The sequence below is a fragment of the Centropristis striata genome, chromosome 10 (genome assembly GCF_030273125.1).
Source record: "Centropristis striata isolate RG_2023a ecotype Rhode Island chromosome 10, C.striata_1.0, whole genome shotgun sequence".
Taxonomy (NCBI): Eukaryota; Metazoa; Chordata; class Actinopteri; order Perciformes; family Serranidae; genus Centropristis; species Centropristis striata.
Window position 1 is genome coordinate 8,419,202 of NC_081526.1, and position 14,615 is coordinate 8,433,816.

Sequence of the window (14,615 nt, forward strand, 5' to 3'; positions counted from 1 at the left end):
TTTTCAATTTACATGCAAATTGACTGTTTTATAGTTTTATTTATCTATTATTTTCTCTGCTGTTTTTGTGTGTATAAATAGTAAAAATAAAAAAAATGAATAAAAAAAAGGTACATTTCCATAGAAACCTGTGTATTTTGTTTGTATTTTGGGTTCCTGGCAGCTTTATACTTTGTTAATTTGAATAAATGTAAAATCTGACTGATAGCCAAGTTTGTGTGGAGAGAAAGGAGCCATGCATGTGATGTAAGGACAGACTGAAAGATGCTAAACAGAGACAGAAATGAATGCATAGGAAGTTGACAAATTAGAACCAAATCTCCTGGACTTCAGAGGTTTAAACTGAGTCGTTTTCCTCTCTTTCAGGTGAGATCCATCATCAGTGACTTTGCTGTTTTCTTCGCCATCCTTACCATGGTCCTAATTGACTACGCCTTAGGCATCCCCTCTCCAAAACTTAAAGTTCCCAGTGTGTTTAAGGTGAGCTAGTCCACAAAAGAAGATTTTATCAACAAATTAACGAGTAATACCTTTGTTTTCCAGCAAGCTACTAATTACGTCTCACCTTTTTTTTTTCTTCTATCAGCCAACCAGAGACGATCGAGGTTGGTTCATTAACCCACTGGGGCCTAACCCCTGGTGGACCGCTGTTATTACAGTGGTCCCAGCTCTGCTTTGTACTATCCTAATCTTCATGGACCAGCAGATCACAGCTGTCATCATCAACAGGAAGGAGCACAAGCTCAAGGTAGTTTCCTGCCCCAGCGTTGAACCCTGTTTGCAGACTGCATTAGTAAGATTACAGACAACTGTTTTAACCCTTAATAGGGCACTCATTGAAATACTTGCAAATTCCAAATTTCAACCTTAGAGAATATTGGAGGATATTACATACTGCCAGAATGTGTTAAAAAAAACATACAGACCCGGAGGAGGGGGGTAATATTTTGAGGAAAAAGTTTACAAGATTAAAGTGGCAAATCTACAAGAAAAAATTTGCAGATTTACGAGGTTTAAAGTGGTGAATCTGCGAGAAAAAAGTTGCTTTTTCCCCCTTTTTTTCCTCTTAAATCTGCAACTTTTTTCACGCAGATTTGGCACTTTAAATCTCATAAATCTGTTTCTTTCAGATTTTTTTTCTAATTTTTTTATTTTTACATTGGAGGTCAAGGTCAATAAAGTTAATATTATTATATTATTATCATACTGATTGCTCAGATGTCATGGTGTCACCGTCTGTGACGTAGCCTGATCTTTTTTCTGATTAGCTGGAAGAAATCCATGTGGTTCTACGACCAAACAGAGAGACACGGGGACCCAGTTTTGATATCCACTGAAGTTACCAAATATAGTTCTTCGCCCAATAAAGGGTTAAAAGTGCTTTAAAATGTGCCCGACTTTATCTCCTTTCCTTTCAGAAAGGCTGCGGGTACCATCTGGATCTGTTCATGGTGGGGGTGATGCTCGGTGTGTGCTCTCTGATGGGCTTGCCCTGGTTCGTAGCAGCCACCGTCCTCTCCATCACCCACGTCAACAGCCTGAAGCTGGAGTCAGAGTGCTCGGCTCCCGGGGAGCAGCCCAAGTTCCTCGGCATCAGAGAGCAGCGCTTCACCGGCCTCATGATCTTCGTTCTCATGGGCAGCTCCGTCTTCATGACATCTGTGCTGAAGGTCGGAAACTGTCTTTTTATTATTATTTGTGAATTTTATCCACATGTTACTGACGACACGTTTATTTTTCCACAGTACATTCCTATGCCCGTGTTATATGGAGTATTTCTTTACATGGGAGCATCGTCTCTCAGAGGCATTCAGGTAAAAAACATTTGAATTTCTCTGTCTTTATTTATTTTTTGCTCACATACTGTACATACAACACTTGCTTTATATGACATTTGACTTGACGATACTCTTTGGTTTTTCCTGAACTGAAGCTGAAAGTTAATCAGATCATACACATTAACAGTTGTTTTTTGCTTCTCAGTCTTAATGCTCACACCAGATTTCTACACTTCCCAAAAATATGAATATGTGATTATCACACTTTAGGGCCGTTGCACAATTTAGGTCGAAATGTGAGATTATCTGCATGGTTGAGATTATACAGATAGTTGGCCAGTATGGTTAAATTTTAATTTGTAGGAGCTTTTACTGGATAATCTATGTAGACAGTTAATTCTCACCGAGCCATGATCGGGGATCGCCTCCATATTGTCTGGCTGCCCAGATAAAAAGTGTTAATTGGCCTCTAGTGTGTTCCCAGCATCTACAGAGCACCTGGCTGTTATTTAATTGCCCCGTTTACTTCTCATGTTCTTCACTTTGAAGTACTTTCTATTATTGGTTTTTGAAAACTTTATGAATTTGAGGACAAATACTTTTTTTTAAAGAAAAGAAAAAAAAATCTCTATTGCACTTTTCAGTAGATCCAGCCTGTCTTAGTTACACATCCAGTAGAAACAGAGAAGCTTTTAGCTTAATGTTTGCAGTTTAATGCTGGAATGGTGGTGTATCGCTGCTTTATAAAAGCCTTTTTGTTTAAAAAGGTTGCCAAATGATAACCTTATCGGTGCTATGAAGCTGCAGAGCTGCATGATTATTCTCTGTTGGTTTGTCACATTTAGGAACCCTTTTACATCACATGTGCCTAGGTTTTTATAACCCTTATTAAATGATGCATAGTGAAGATAGATAATTTAAAGTGTCTTAGAATATAATGGAATAGTCCATTTCCAATAGTTCAAGTCAAGTAGCCCCAACCAAGAATTGAGCGCAAATAGAGGCCAACATTTCCATATTAAACATACTTTTTAAAATTGGTGTTTTGTAATATAATTTTTTTTGAGACACTGAATTTTAGGTCTTCATTAAATGTAAGCCAGAATCATTATGGTTAGAAGAAATTAAATAAATTAAGACATGAAATGTTTAATTCTGTGTGTAATTGCTCTATAGAATGTGTTATTTCCCATTTTTGAATTGACTAACTGGCATTAATAAACTTTTTTTATGATATTCTAATTTATTGAGATGCACCTGTAATATTATCATCATATCTTTATAATAAAAGTGCATCAAATAATATTGTAAAAACAATGCAGTGATGAACCCACACAGTATTCACAAGTCTGTGACTATGTGTTGGTTCACGCTCACTGCTCTCTTTGAGTCACCTTTGACTGCAGTAGTCTGCTGTTTCCAGTGAAAAAGCTCTGAAAACCAACTACAGACACACACCAGTTACTGCTGCTTCATGTTAAAGAACGGTGTCTCATTTATCCTCTCCAGTTCTTTGACCGTCTCACACTGTTCGGCATGCCAGCCAAGCACCAGCCAGACTTCATCTATCTACGGCACGTACCCCTGAGGAAGGTGCACCTCTTCACCATCATCCAGCTCACCTGCTTGGTTATGCTCTGGGTCATCAAGACCTCCAAGGCTGCCATTGTCTTTCCCATGATGGTGTGTAAACAATCCAATTATAGCATCTGCAGCGTACCTTTTACCACACACCGAAGCATTAATAATAATAATAGTAAACCGTTATAAGTGTTAACAGGACTAATTGTGGGAGGACTGTATGCTACTGGGTCAGTAGGGCACCTTTCATCTCCAGTATGATCAATTGCAGGTTATTATAGGTAATTATAGTGTAATTTATTTTGTATGATACTGTATCAGTGATATCTTTTGTTTTGTGAAATATGTACAGAATTTTGCATGCCAAAGTTGTTTAAAGGAGACTGTTCTTTACACCTTTTTCTTTTACATTTAAAGTGACTAGTGCAGTGCCTGTAGGACATATGTATTCGTTAGCATGTTAATTGTGAGATAGCACATTACGCAGTATGCTGCACTAAAACTACATTAACATAAACCCAATTAGCTGATATACTATATTGCATGTAAGTATCTCATATCAAATGATTATGGGCATTACGCTAAGCAACATGAATGTCATCCCTGAATTACATAGTAATGCAACATAAGAAGTGAATAAAGCTAAATCTCCAATTAGCATGCTAATCTCCAATAATTGGCATCACTACAACGTCTGCAAACTCCATAAAATACTTACTTTTCACAAGGTACGCACACCATCCAGCGCATACACATTGAACATTGATGTTCGCTGGAAACTATTCTAATTTTAATGGAAAATCGAACCTTGTAGCTACTTTAAATCTCAGAAAGATAGGTAGGCTAAATAGACTTCCAGATGAGATGAGTCAGGCGTGGAAATCCAGAGTGAATTGTGTTACTGACCAGGTGTAGGCTTATCACACAATGGGGTGGAGCTCCACTAAAAGGCGTCCGATCGGAAACAGTGCAATGCCACAACACGTCCTACTTAAATAATGATATTTTAAAAAATGAATTAAAAAATCTTCAAAATCGAGGATGCACACCTTCGTGCCATGCGCAAGACACATAGGAAATCTGAGGTCAGTCTGACTAACGGTCAGAGAGATATGAACTAGACACACACACACACACACACACACACACACACACACACACACAGACGCTTCTTGCTTTATAGATAGATAATAAACCCTTATAAGTGTTAACAGTACAATCCAATATGATTAATGCAGGAGTTATTATAGGTAGACAATGTAAGTTATTTTGTATGATACTGTATCAGTGATAAATATGTACAGAATTTTGCATGCCAAAGTTGTTTAAAGGAGACTGTTCTTTACACCTTTTTCTTTTACATTTAAAGTGATTTGTTGACACCTTTCAGCTCTGTGTATCTGCTGCTTCTTCTGTCTGCCTCCCCTCCATTAATTTAAATCTACCTGCCTCCACAGCCCAGTGAACACCTTTATTAGGACACAGGATATTTGCAGACACAGACTTTTGTGTGTGTCACCTCTGCAGGTGTTGGCTCTGGTGTTTATCAGGAAGCTAATGGACTGCTTCTTCACCAAGAGAGAGTTGAGCTGGCTGGATGACCTCATGCCAGAGAGCAAGAAGAAGAAGCTCGAGGATGCCGAGGAGGTCGCTGTCATAAACAAATAAACATATACAGTTTCATCACAACATGTCATTTGATTATCAGAAACATGCATTGACGCTGTGTTTTATTCCCCCGTCAGGAGGAGGAGGAGGAGCAGAGTATACTGGCGGAAGAAGAGGGAGCTGTGCAAGTGCCATTAGAAGGGTACAAGTAAGTCCAATTATACTTCTGAATTATAATATGTGACTCATTTTTGATCAAGATGAGAGAAAGTAAATGGTTGCCTCTTTCCACAGAGGAATACCCATCATCAATATCACTGATGAAATGTCCAAAGGTTCTTTTGGAAATACTTGGGTTGCCAATGGCTAAAGACATCTGACCAAGAACCAAGACCTCAAAGCATTGTGGTAAGACTGTTTGAATTGTTGAATATACGGTATAGACACTCATAGCTCATAGTGTTGTGTTGACAGACATGAAAATACATGGGAAAAATTATAAGACCACTCTTTTTCTTAAATTTCTTTTTCATTTTAATAATATTTTTTATATCTATCCATTTTCCATGGTTTTCTTTATAATAACCAAAATCATGATGAAGAAAACCATGGAAAATGGCTAGATATGAACTCTTAAATTTAACTCTTATGAGCTATTTTTGTTGTCATCACTATATTTTTGTCCAAATAAATTTACTTTACTAACTTTAGTTGTACCAGGCATTAAAACAAACAAGAAATTGAAGAAAACTTTTGACCACCCTTTTGAAAAAAAGGGTGGTCTAATATTTTCTCCCATGACTGTACATTTAAAAAGTTGCTTATTATGAATTACAATAGACTTTTGATTCAAATACTGACAAAATAAACCTAAAAACCTTAAAAACCAATAAGAATAGTGTCTACACTCTTTTTGGGCCACAGATTAGCTAAAGTAAACATTTCAATAAGGAAATAGTGCTACAGTAGTATTTATCTAGAAAGGTTGGCTGCCATGCCATTATCAATATTTTTGTGTATTTAATGCAGTTAAAAGTTTAGTCGTTTAAGTTTTTGAATTGTAGATTTTTAGAAAGAAAAAGGCAGTTTGGTTTATATGCTTAGTCACTTATCATCAAAAGGAAGGCGAGAAGATTGATACTATTCTGAATGGTATTTAATGTACAAATATAGGATTTCTCTATCTCTACATTAAATATGAAGCTATGGCCGGCAGCTGGTTAGCTTAGCTTAGCACAAAGACTGTAAACAGAGGGAAACAGCTAGCCTAGCTCCTTCAAATGGAAACAAAATTCACTTATCAGCTCCTCCTTTAACAGCTGTAGTTATCAGTGACTTTTCAGTTTTATATCATATTTAATTCACAAGATATGATCTAATCATTTTTATAACACATATTATGGGGCGGCTGTGGCTCAGTTGGGAGAGTTGGTTGGTTGGCCCCCAACCGAAGGGTTGGTGGTTCGATCCCTGACCATCGCAGCCTACATGTCGAAGTATCCTTGAGCAAGATACTGAACCCCAAATTGCTCCCGATGTGCTGTGTTCATCGGTGTGTGAATGAATTCCCAATGGTGGCAGGTGGGACCGTTTAGGGTAGCCTCTGCCACCAGTATGAATGTGTGAAAGGGTGAATGAGCGCAGTCTGTAGTGTAAAGCGCTTTGAGTGGTCGCAAAGCGACTAGAAAAGCGATATATAAGTGCAGGTCCATTTACCATTCATTAACAGTAAGTAACATTTAATTTATTCAGTTTGAAATAATACAATAATACAACATTCTTCCATAATATGTTGTTTTTCTATCATTTCTGGCCATAATATGCTCTAATATGTATCAACAGACTAAAATTGACCCATCTGAAGCATTTTTAGGCATTTTAAAATTTGACCATTTTTGACAAAATTGACCATACTATTGTATGACTTTTTTTTTGAGGTGGTCATTTTTGCTCATCCCAAAATATGGTGGCCATATTCTACATTCTATTCTTCATTGTTATTTGTTTTGTTTTTTTGGACAAACTTCCCTATGGCCATTTTTGGGGCTTTTTTCGACATACTATACTATGCTAGGTTTTTTAAAAATCAATCTTTGGGCATGATATAATATGGGGAACTGGGGGAACATACTGATAACATTATATTCTGTATGGAATAATACAACACTCTTTAAGGTGACCATTCTGCATAATAAGTTATTTTCTTCAACTTCTGCTATTTAAGTACCTTTTGTTGATAATACTTGTGCACTTTTACTCAAGTACAATTTTGAATGTGGGTATTTTACTTGTAATGGAGTAATTTTACATTCTGATGTAACTACTTTTACTAACTTCAGTAAAAAAAATCTGAATCTGAATACTTTTCCCACCACTTCTGATATCAGGTCTTTTTTCACCAAAAAAAGTATCAAATAATTATATCATGTTACATGAGTGTCCATTAAATCTGTTTTCTTTCTTGTTTCTTACAGTTCACTACAACCTTCACAGTATTTCACATGAAGAGTCTTCGTCACTGTCCCTTCTGTGTGCCCGTAAACTAATCTGTATTATATGCTGCAGTTAATCGGTATTTTAATGTTGAGTCTTGTAAATCTACGTGTGTCCTCTAAGTGACTAACTGTGTTATCTGATGTGTCGCCAATATTCTGCCTCTTCGTGAACCAATGGACCTACTATTTTCTTGTGTTGTTAATGTTAAACTGTACTTTGTAAATCTAGATACTGTATTGCTATGTGAAAGTTTTGTCTTGCCAACGGACTGTTTTCAAGTTTTTGTTATTGAACCAATTTGTATTTATTTTGTTATATACTTTGTATTTTGAAATGTCATCACATCAACATATCCTGATATTCTTTATCTATTTATATACCGATTCCTGATTATTCTTTCTCTGTAGACATTGAATATTATGTGAAACTAAATATAGAGGTCTAGTAAATATTATAAGGTCATTCTTTGCCATAATCATATAAGAGCATTTTGGAAAGCCATACATAAATGTGTACATATTCCTGTAACATGAAAAGCCTGCAAAATACACATTTATTATGTCCGTTAATGAGATGGGACCGTGTTAAATCCCATGTAATAATTGTGTCTGATGGGAATGAATACTCTATTCTATTTGATAAAGGGCAATATACTCTGAAAAACCAAATGCAATAGCACTTTCTGCCAGAATGTCAATTATCTCTTTATATGAGAAATATTTATCTATGCTTATTTTGTGGAATAAAATTAATATGTTTGCTACAGAATACTTGTATTTTAACTAAGACTTGCAGTATTATGCCTCCTGGTGTCAGTGTATTGCTTATATCATAAATGTAAATGTAAATTTGTTTTAATGTTTGTTAAAAGTTTAGTGAGTCATGAATTTAAAAGCTTTATGATAAAGGCATTATAGCCAGTTCTGTTACACACATGAGGATTACAATGAAGCTGAAATAGAAATGTTTGAAAATATCTAGAGATGGGCTTATTTTTTAAAAATACTGAAGAAACAGTTTTATTATGCATCTCTTGTCTATGTTATTTTATCTTAATAAATTTCTATGAGCACTCCAATAATATGGTGATTTTTTTTGTTGCTATTTTTGGACAAACTACACTACCAAATGTATCAGCAGAGTATAACTTTGCCATTTCTAGCGTTCTTAGGCATTTTTAGAATTTGACCCTTTTTTTTACAAAAATTGACATACTATAGTATGACTTTTTTTGAGGGGGTCATTTTTGGACATTTCATAATATGGTGTTTTTTTTCGCTATTTTTGGACAAACTATACTACTACATGTATCAACAGACTATAATTGACCCATTTTAGGCATTTTAAAATTTGACAATTTTTGACACAAATCGACGTTTTTGGACATCCCATTATATGGTATTTTTCTGTAATTTCTGGTCATATTATGCTCTAATATGTATCAACAGATTATAACCGACCCATTTTAAATATTTTTAGGCATTTCAAAATTTGACACTTTTTGTATGACTTTTTATAGTATGACTTTTTTGAGGGGGTCATTTTTGGACTTTTCATAATATGGTGTTTTTTTCGCTAATTTTGGACAAACTATACTACTACATGTATCAACAGACTATATTTGACGTATTTGAAGCATTTTTAGGCATTTTAAAATTTGAACATTTTTGACAAAAATTGACATACTATAGTATGACTTTTTTCAGCTATTGGACATCCCATAATATGGTGTTTTCTGTAATTTCTGGCCAGATTATGCTCTAATATGTATCAACAGACTATAATCGACACATTTGAAGCATTTTAAGGCATTTTAAAATTTGACAATTTTCGACAAAAATCGACATATAGTATGACTTATTTTTGAGGTGGTCATTTTTGTACATCCCATAATACAACGTTGTTTTTGCTAATTTTGGACAAACTATACTACTACATGTATCAACAGACGTATTACGTAATTGACGTATTTGAAGCATTTTTAGGCATTTTAAAATTTGACCATTTTTGACAAAAATTGACATACTATAGTATGACTTTTTTCAGCTATTGGACATCCCATAATATGGTGTTTTTCTGTAATTTCTGGCCAGATTATGCTCTAATATAAATAATCTAATATTTAAAAATTTGACATTTTTCCACAAAATCGACATACTATAGTATGACTTTTTTTTGATGGGGTAATTTTTGCTCATCCCAAAATATGGTGTTTTTCTCTCATTTCTGGCCATATTCTACATTCTATTTTACATTGTTATTTGGTATTTTTGGACAAACTTCACTATGGTCATTTTTGGGGCTTTTTTCAACATACTATACTATGGCATTTTTTTTAAATCAATCTTTGGGCATACTATAATATGGTGTGTGTTTGTTTTGTTTTTTACTTTATTACTATTACCATATACTATTACCATTATCAACAAGCCATGAAGTTACTGGGGCTTAAAATTCTGTAAATGATAATCCATTAACATTATTATATTATAAAGTAATCTCATAAATTTATAGTGACTTTATCATTGCTTAAAGGTGAAATGTATGATACATGCTCATGCATTAGTTATACATGAATTAAATAGCGTGTTCCCTTTTAGAAAGATGTTTGACATTGCTCAATCAGTAACCACAAAACCTTTCGAACAGGACTAATTCTCTCAAATAATTATATAGGTGCACATGCTTGATCACACGCTGCATTGACGTCATACCTGCATGACCTAATAGAAACCTCCAGTATCATTGCTGCTAAGTACAAATGTCCAACCCTCAGAGACTTGGCTCTGACGTGAGCAGAGGTTCTTGAAATCAACAGATGGTTTGATGTGCTGAGGATGACAGCTGAGAGAGGTGGCACATCCCAAAGCATGTCAAGCTGCTGGCTCATGTGAATTCCTATTTTGTCTCAGCGCCAGGAGCAACTCAAGAGTGTCGACCCAGTCATTTTTCCCAACGAATCTGAGCTGATTGACGTGATTTCATGTTCTTTCATTTAGCATAACCCTCCTCGGTGTGCTGTCAGAGCATCACTGCGAGATCGTTCTCCAGTGAACAGCTGACAGGTGACACACCTCATCCTGTTACCTGGTAGAAATCCCACAGGACATTTGTCTCAGGGGAGTGACATGCTTATTGATTTTTTTTTCCTACCTCTATAAACATTAGAATACTGGATAAAGATGCTCAACAGCTTTTATATTCTCCTTCACCAATCGACTATACAGAAAATGTTAAAACTCTCTCTTTAAAACTAAAATTCTATTCTTGATGGACATTATCAAGCAGATCCTGCACATTAAAAAAAAAATCTTCATGCATATTGTCTGAGATGCAGGTTTATGTATGTAGATGCACACACTGACATGTAAATCACTGCCAAGGGTGATCTTTGTCAAACCAAATATTTCAAAGAGGGAACTCGTAGATTGTACACATTTCTTTATTGAAAACTAAATATGACTTTTATCTGAATAATAGTAAAAGGCATTGAGACTATCTACAGATGTAATTATCGCAGCTGCAATTCAGATTAATAACATGATTGTAACGTAATCTTACAAATTTTATGTGAGAAAGAAGACGAAAAAAGGCAGAATGTGAAACAAAAAAATCAATCATGATGTAACTTTTTTTGCATTGTGACAACATTTCCTTCAACCATTGAAGGCCGACAGAGCTTCTTTTGAGGGGGGATTTAATAGCATGACCAAGAAAAAGTCTAGTACAGATTGTGAGACATATAGTAGCACAGAGTCAGTGTGAAATGTTGCATTATAAAGAGAGCTACTGGTTGAGTTCACTCTCTTCTTCCTCGGCCGCTCTTCAGCCAGATCACAAAGTCCTTGGCTGCCTGGTCCTGCAGGTAGGAGCTCACATCACTGGTGAAAGTGCCGTCTGCATGACGTCTGAATAAGCTCCTGTAGAGACAGACACAATAACTCTGTGTAATCATGTTTTCTGATCCAAAACCAGATCCTAAAAGTCTGTATATTACAGATGTACAGTCATGGAAAAAATGATTAGACCACCCTTGTTTTCTTCAATTTTTGCTCATTTAAATGCCTGGTACAACTAAAAAGGTACAAATATAATGATAACAACAAAAATAGCGGTAACGCTTTATATTAACGTCCTTGTAATAACCATTAATTAACACGTAATAAGGCCCTTGTAAGTCTTACAAGATGCTTATTAACATTATTGTGTGTTTAAAAGCTTATATAAGTGTTAATAATGGCATTACAAACACCCATGACCCACCCATTATGTTTTTGCCATACCTTTATTAATCTTATTTTGTTTGCTTATTGATATTAAAATATACTTTATTGCTCATCTATTATAAGTTAACTATGCTTTTTGCAACTACCGGATCTAAAGCGAGAACAATGCCTTATTACTTGTTAATTAATGGTTATTAAGGACCTTATTATAAAGCGTTACCAAAATAGCTAACAAAAGTTTAATTTAAGAGCTGATATGTAGCTATTTGCCATGGTTTTCTTGATAATGATTTCGTTTTCATCAAGAAAACTACGGAAAATGTCTAGATATCAGCTCTTACATTAAACTCTTATGAGCTATTATCATTATATTTGTCCAAACAAATGTACCTTTAGTTGTACCAGGCAATAAAATGAACAAGAAATTGAAGAAAAAGCTAATATTTTATTTCCATAACTGTATATTCAACTGATCCAGGGCACACTTACCCGTTCCTTTTTGAGTTCTTTAGCCACTGGACAAAGTCTTGTGCTCTTCTCGTCTCCAGATATTTACTGTAGTCGTTGGAAAATGTCCCCTCTGAATGCCTCTTCATGTTTGGGAGCTCAATGGGTTCGGCCATCATGGAGTTTTCAGCCAATAGCCTAGAGGTGATGGAGATAATAAAGGTTAAGTTGACACCATCTCATCTCAAACACTCCCCCTTCTCATCATATCTGTAAATCCTCATCATTTTCCATGTCCCAGCCTCACTGCCCTCTTATTTTTGTCCTTTGTGTTCCCTAGGGCTGTTCTACCTGCTGTAGGCTGTTACATCATCCACCAGTCACTACTCAGACATTTTTAGAATCAATTTCTGTACATGTACAGTCATGGAAAAAATAATTAGACCACCCTTGTTCAACTAAAGGTACATTTGTTTGGACAAATACAATGATAACAACAAAATATCTCATAAGAGTTTGATTTAAGAGCTGATATCTTGACATTTTCCATGTTTTTCTTGATAATGAGTTTGGTTTAAAAAAAAAAAATTGAAGAAAGCAATGGTCTAATATTTTTTTCCATGACTGTGGATCTTGTTGATGCTTGTTAAAATAAAAGTTAAAGAGATTAATTTAAACAATGTGATACTTTTGTGAATTGAGTTTTGCATCAGCAAGTACTACAGGAGACACACTAAAACATATGAATATTAATATGTCAATGCATGCAAATAACACTGCAAGACTGGTAAAGGTGGAAATTTAACCATATTTCCTTAGTAGCTTCAGTACATTCAAGTTACATTAAAGTTGATCTTTTTAAAGAGGAATTTGAAAATGTCAGTGAAAGTTGTCAGGGCATAAAACCAATCAACTGTTGATCTTTATTGATCGATCTGTTTATAGAATCAAGACTTAATATTCTAACAATGGTCATCAATGCTGAAAAAATGTAAAAAAAAAAAAAAAAATGGAATAGAATCGTGACCTTAAAATTGAAAATCGGATCGAATCGTGACACCCCAATTTAAAACACATAACCAAACATAAAAATGCAAACTAAAATTTACATTCCCTCCCGGTTTTAGAAGCACAGTTGACATAATGAGACATGACATTTGATCTATTTGCACTGGAGATCCTTTTCCTCTGCACATGAAGCTGTCAGTGGCAAAACAGTCTACCAGCACAAATATTCTTTGCCTGTCTTTTCTTTGTAACTGGAGCCCTCTCAATCCAAAAACACACAAAAATTAAGATAAATTAATGAAAAGAAAAGATAAAAAAACTTTTTAAAAAAGTGGTTGTTGATATTCTGCTGCAACACTGAGAGGCATATTCAAAATATCTGAGCAACGATATTTTTTACTTTAAAAGATTTGCTGCAGTTTTTTTTGTGGCTCCTGCACTGCAAAAAAAAAAAAAGTGTCTAAAAACAAGATAAAACACTAAATCTGAGGAAAATGATCTTGCTGCATGGACATAATTTCACTTGACAAGATTTATTGATTTAGGATTGTTTCTAGAAATCTAGAAATAAGATTTCTATTTTTCTGTTATCTAGAAATAAGCATGTTAAAGTGTTGAACACAAGAAATTAACTCTTAAAACAAGATTAATTATCTAACACTTATAAATCTAAGTTTAAGAGCCAAATAATCTGCAGTGTGGTATCACCAAATACTCTAAATAAATACCCTTATCCTCTCTTAAAGGATCTTTAAGTTTTTGAGGCCAGTGTGAATGAGACAAAGCTGAAAGCGGATCTTACATGGGGTTCCGGTCTGTGTCCTGATCAGGCATCTGCCAGCTGCTTTGGATCATGATGAGGAGCAGGACTCCAGCCAAAGAGTGAGCGCTTTTCATTGTTTGAGCTTTAGAAAGATGAGAGAGAGAGAGAGAGAAAGAGAGAGAGAGAGAGAGAGAGAGAGAGAGAGGGAGGGAGGGAGAGAGAGAGAGACTGTGAATACAACAATTAGAAGAGAAATAATATGTCATGTATAAAAGGTCAAAGTACAAATATCCTCACCTGTGTTCCTTTGTGTTGAGGGTCTGAGAGAAGTATTGTAAAGTGCGCTGATGGGTGCCCTTCTTCTCTCTGAAGCCGTTTCATGGTCCCCTCTTGATCTGCTCACTCTTATATAGTGGAGCTGAGGAGCATCCTCCCAGGTGACTCCCCCGTCACTGAAACCTCAGCAGATCCTCTGTTACTCTCAACCCATTAGTCAGCTTCCGTCTCACTCCACTGAATCTATTTGACTTTGTTTAAAAAAGAAAAAAAGAAGAGAAAAAGGAGAAGAAGCAGTGTCTGGGTGTTAAAAGCTGCTTCTTTAGGTGTTATAATCAAACATGACCTCTACCCTGACGGATAAATAGTGACAAATACTGGCACCCATATGTGCTCAAATTACTTTAAGTCTCTCAGTGTCGGGAAACAGAA

At 35.4% G+C, this 14,615-nt stretch overlaps 2 protein-coding genes across 4 annotated transcripts in view; one reads left to right on the plus strand and one right to left on the minus strand.

Moving 5' to 3' along the window:
• The window catches only part of slc4a10b (solute carrier family 4 member 10b), a 37,798-nt gene extending 29,254 nt beyond the window's left edge, over positions 1–8,544 (plus strand). For both annotated transcript variants that reach the window (XM_059342468.1, XM_059342469.1), the window contains 9 exons: positions 367–480; positions 587–748; positions 1,419–1,670; positions 1,746–1,814; positions 3,288–3,461; positions 4,887–5,006; positions 5,105–5,175; positions 5,262–5,375; positions 7,442–8,544. In XM_059342468.1, coding sequence (XP_059198451.1) covers positions 367–480; positions 587–748; positions 1,419–1,670; positions 1,746–1,814; positions 3,288–3,461; positions 4,887–5,006; positions 5,105–5,175; positions 5,262–5,337 — 1,038 coding nt within the window. In that variant the 3' untranslated portion in view covers positions 5,338–5,375; positions 7,442–8,544. The remainder of the gene's footprint in view (positions 1–366; positions 481–586; positions 749–1,418; positions 1,671–1,745; positions 1,815–3,287; positions 3,462–4,886; positions 5,007–5,104; positions 5,176–5,261; positions 5,376–7,441) is intronic.
• A 2,356-nt stretch (positions 8,545–10,900) lies between these two features.
• gcgb (glucagon b) lies at positions 10,901–14,529 on the minus strand. Of its 2 annotated transcripts, XM_059342473.1 has the most exons (4): positions 14,205–14,529; positions 13,947–14,049; positions 12,179–12,334; positions 10,901–11,383 (listed from the first exon to the last, which is right to left on the minus strand). In XM_059342473.1, exons 2-4 carry the CDS (start codon positions 14,039–14,041, stop codon positions 11,263–11,265), a joined length of 372 nt encoding a protein of 123 aa, XP_059198456.1. In that variant the 5' UTR covers positions 14,042–14,049; positions 14,205–14,529; the 3' UTR covers positions 10,901–11,262. The 2 variants fall into 2 exon arrangements, with proteins under 2 accessions (XP_059198456.1, XP_059198455.1); XM_059342472.1 differs by having other exon boundaries at positions 13,947–14,529.
• Positions 14,530–14,615: the final 86 nt, after the last annotated feature.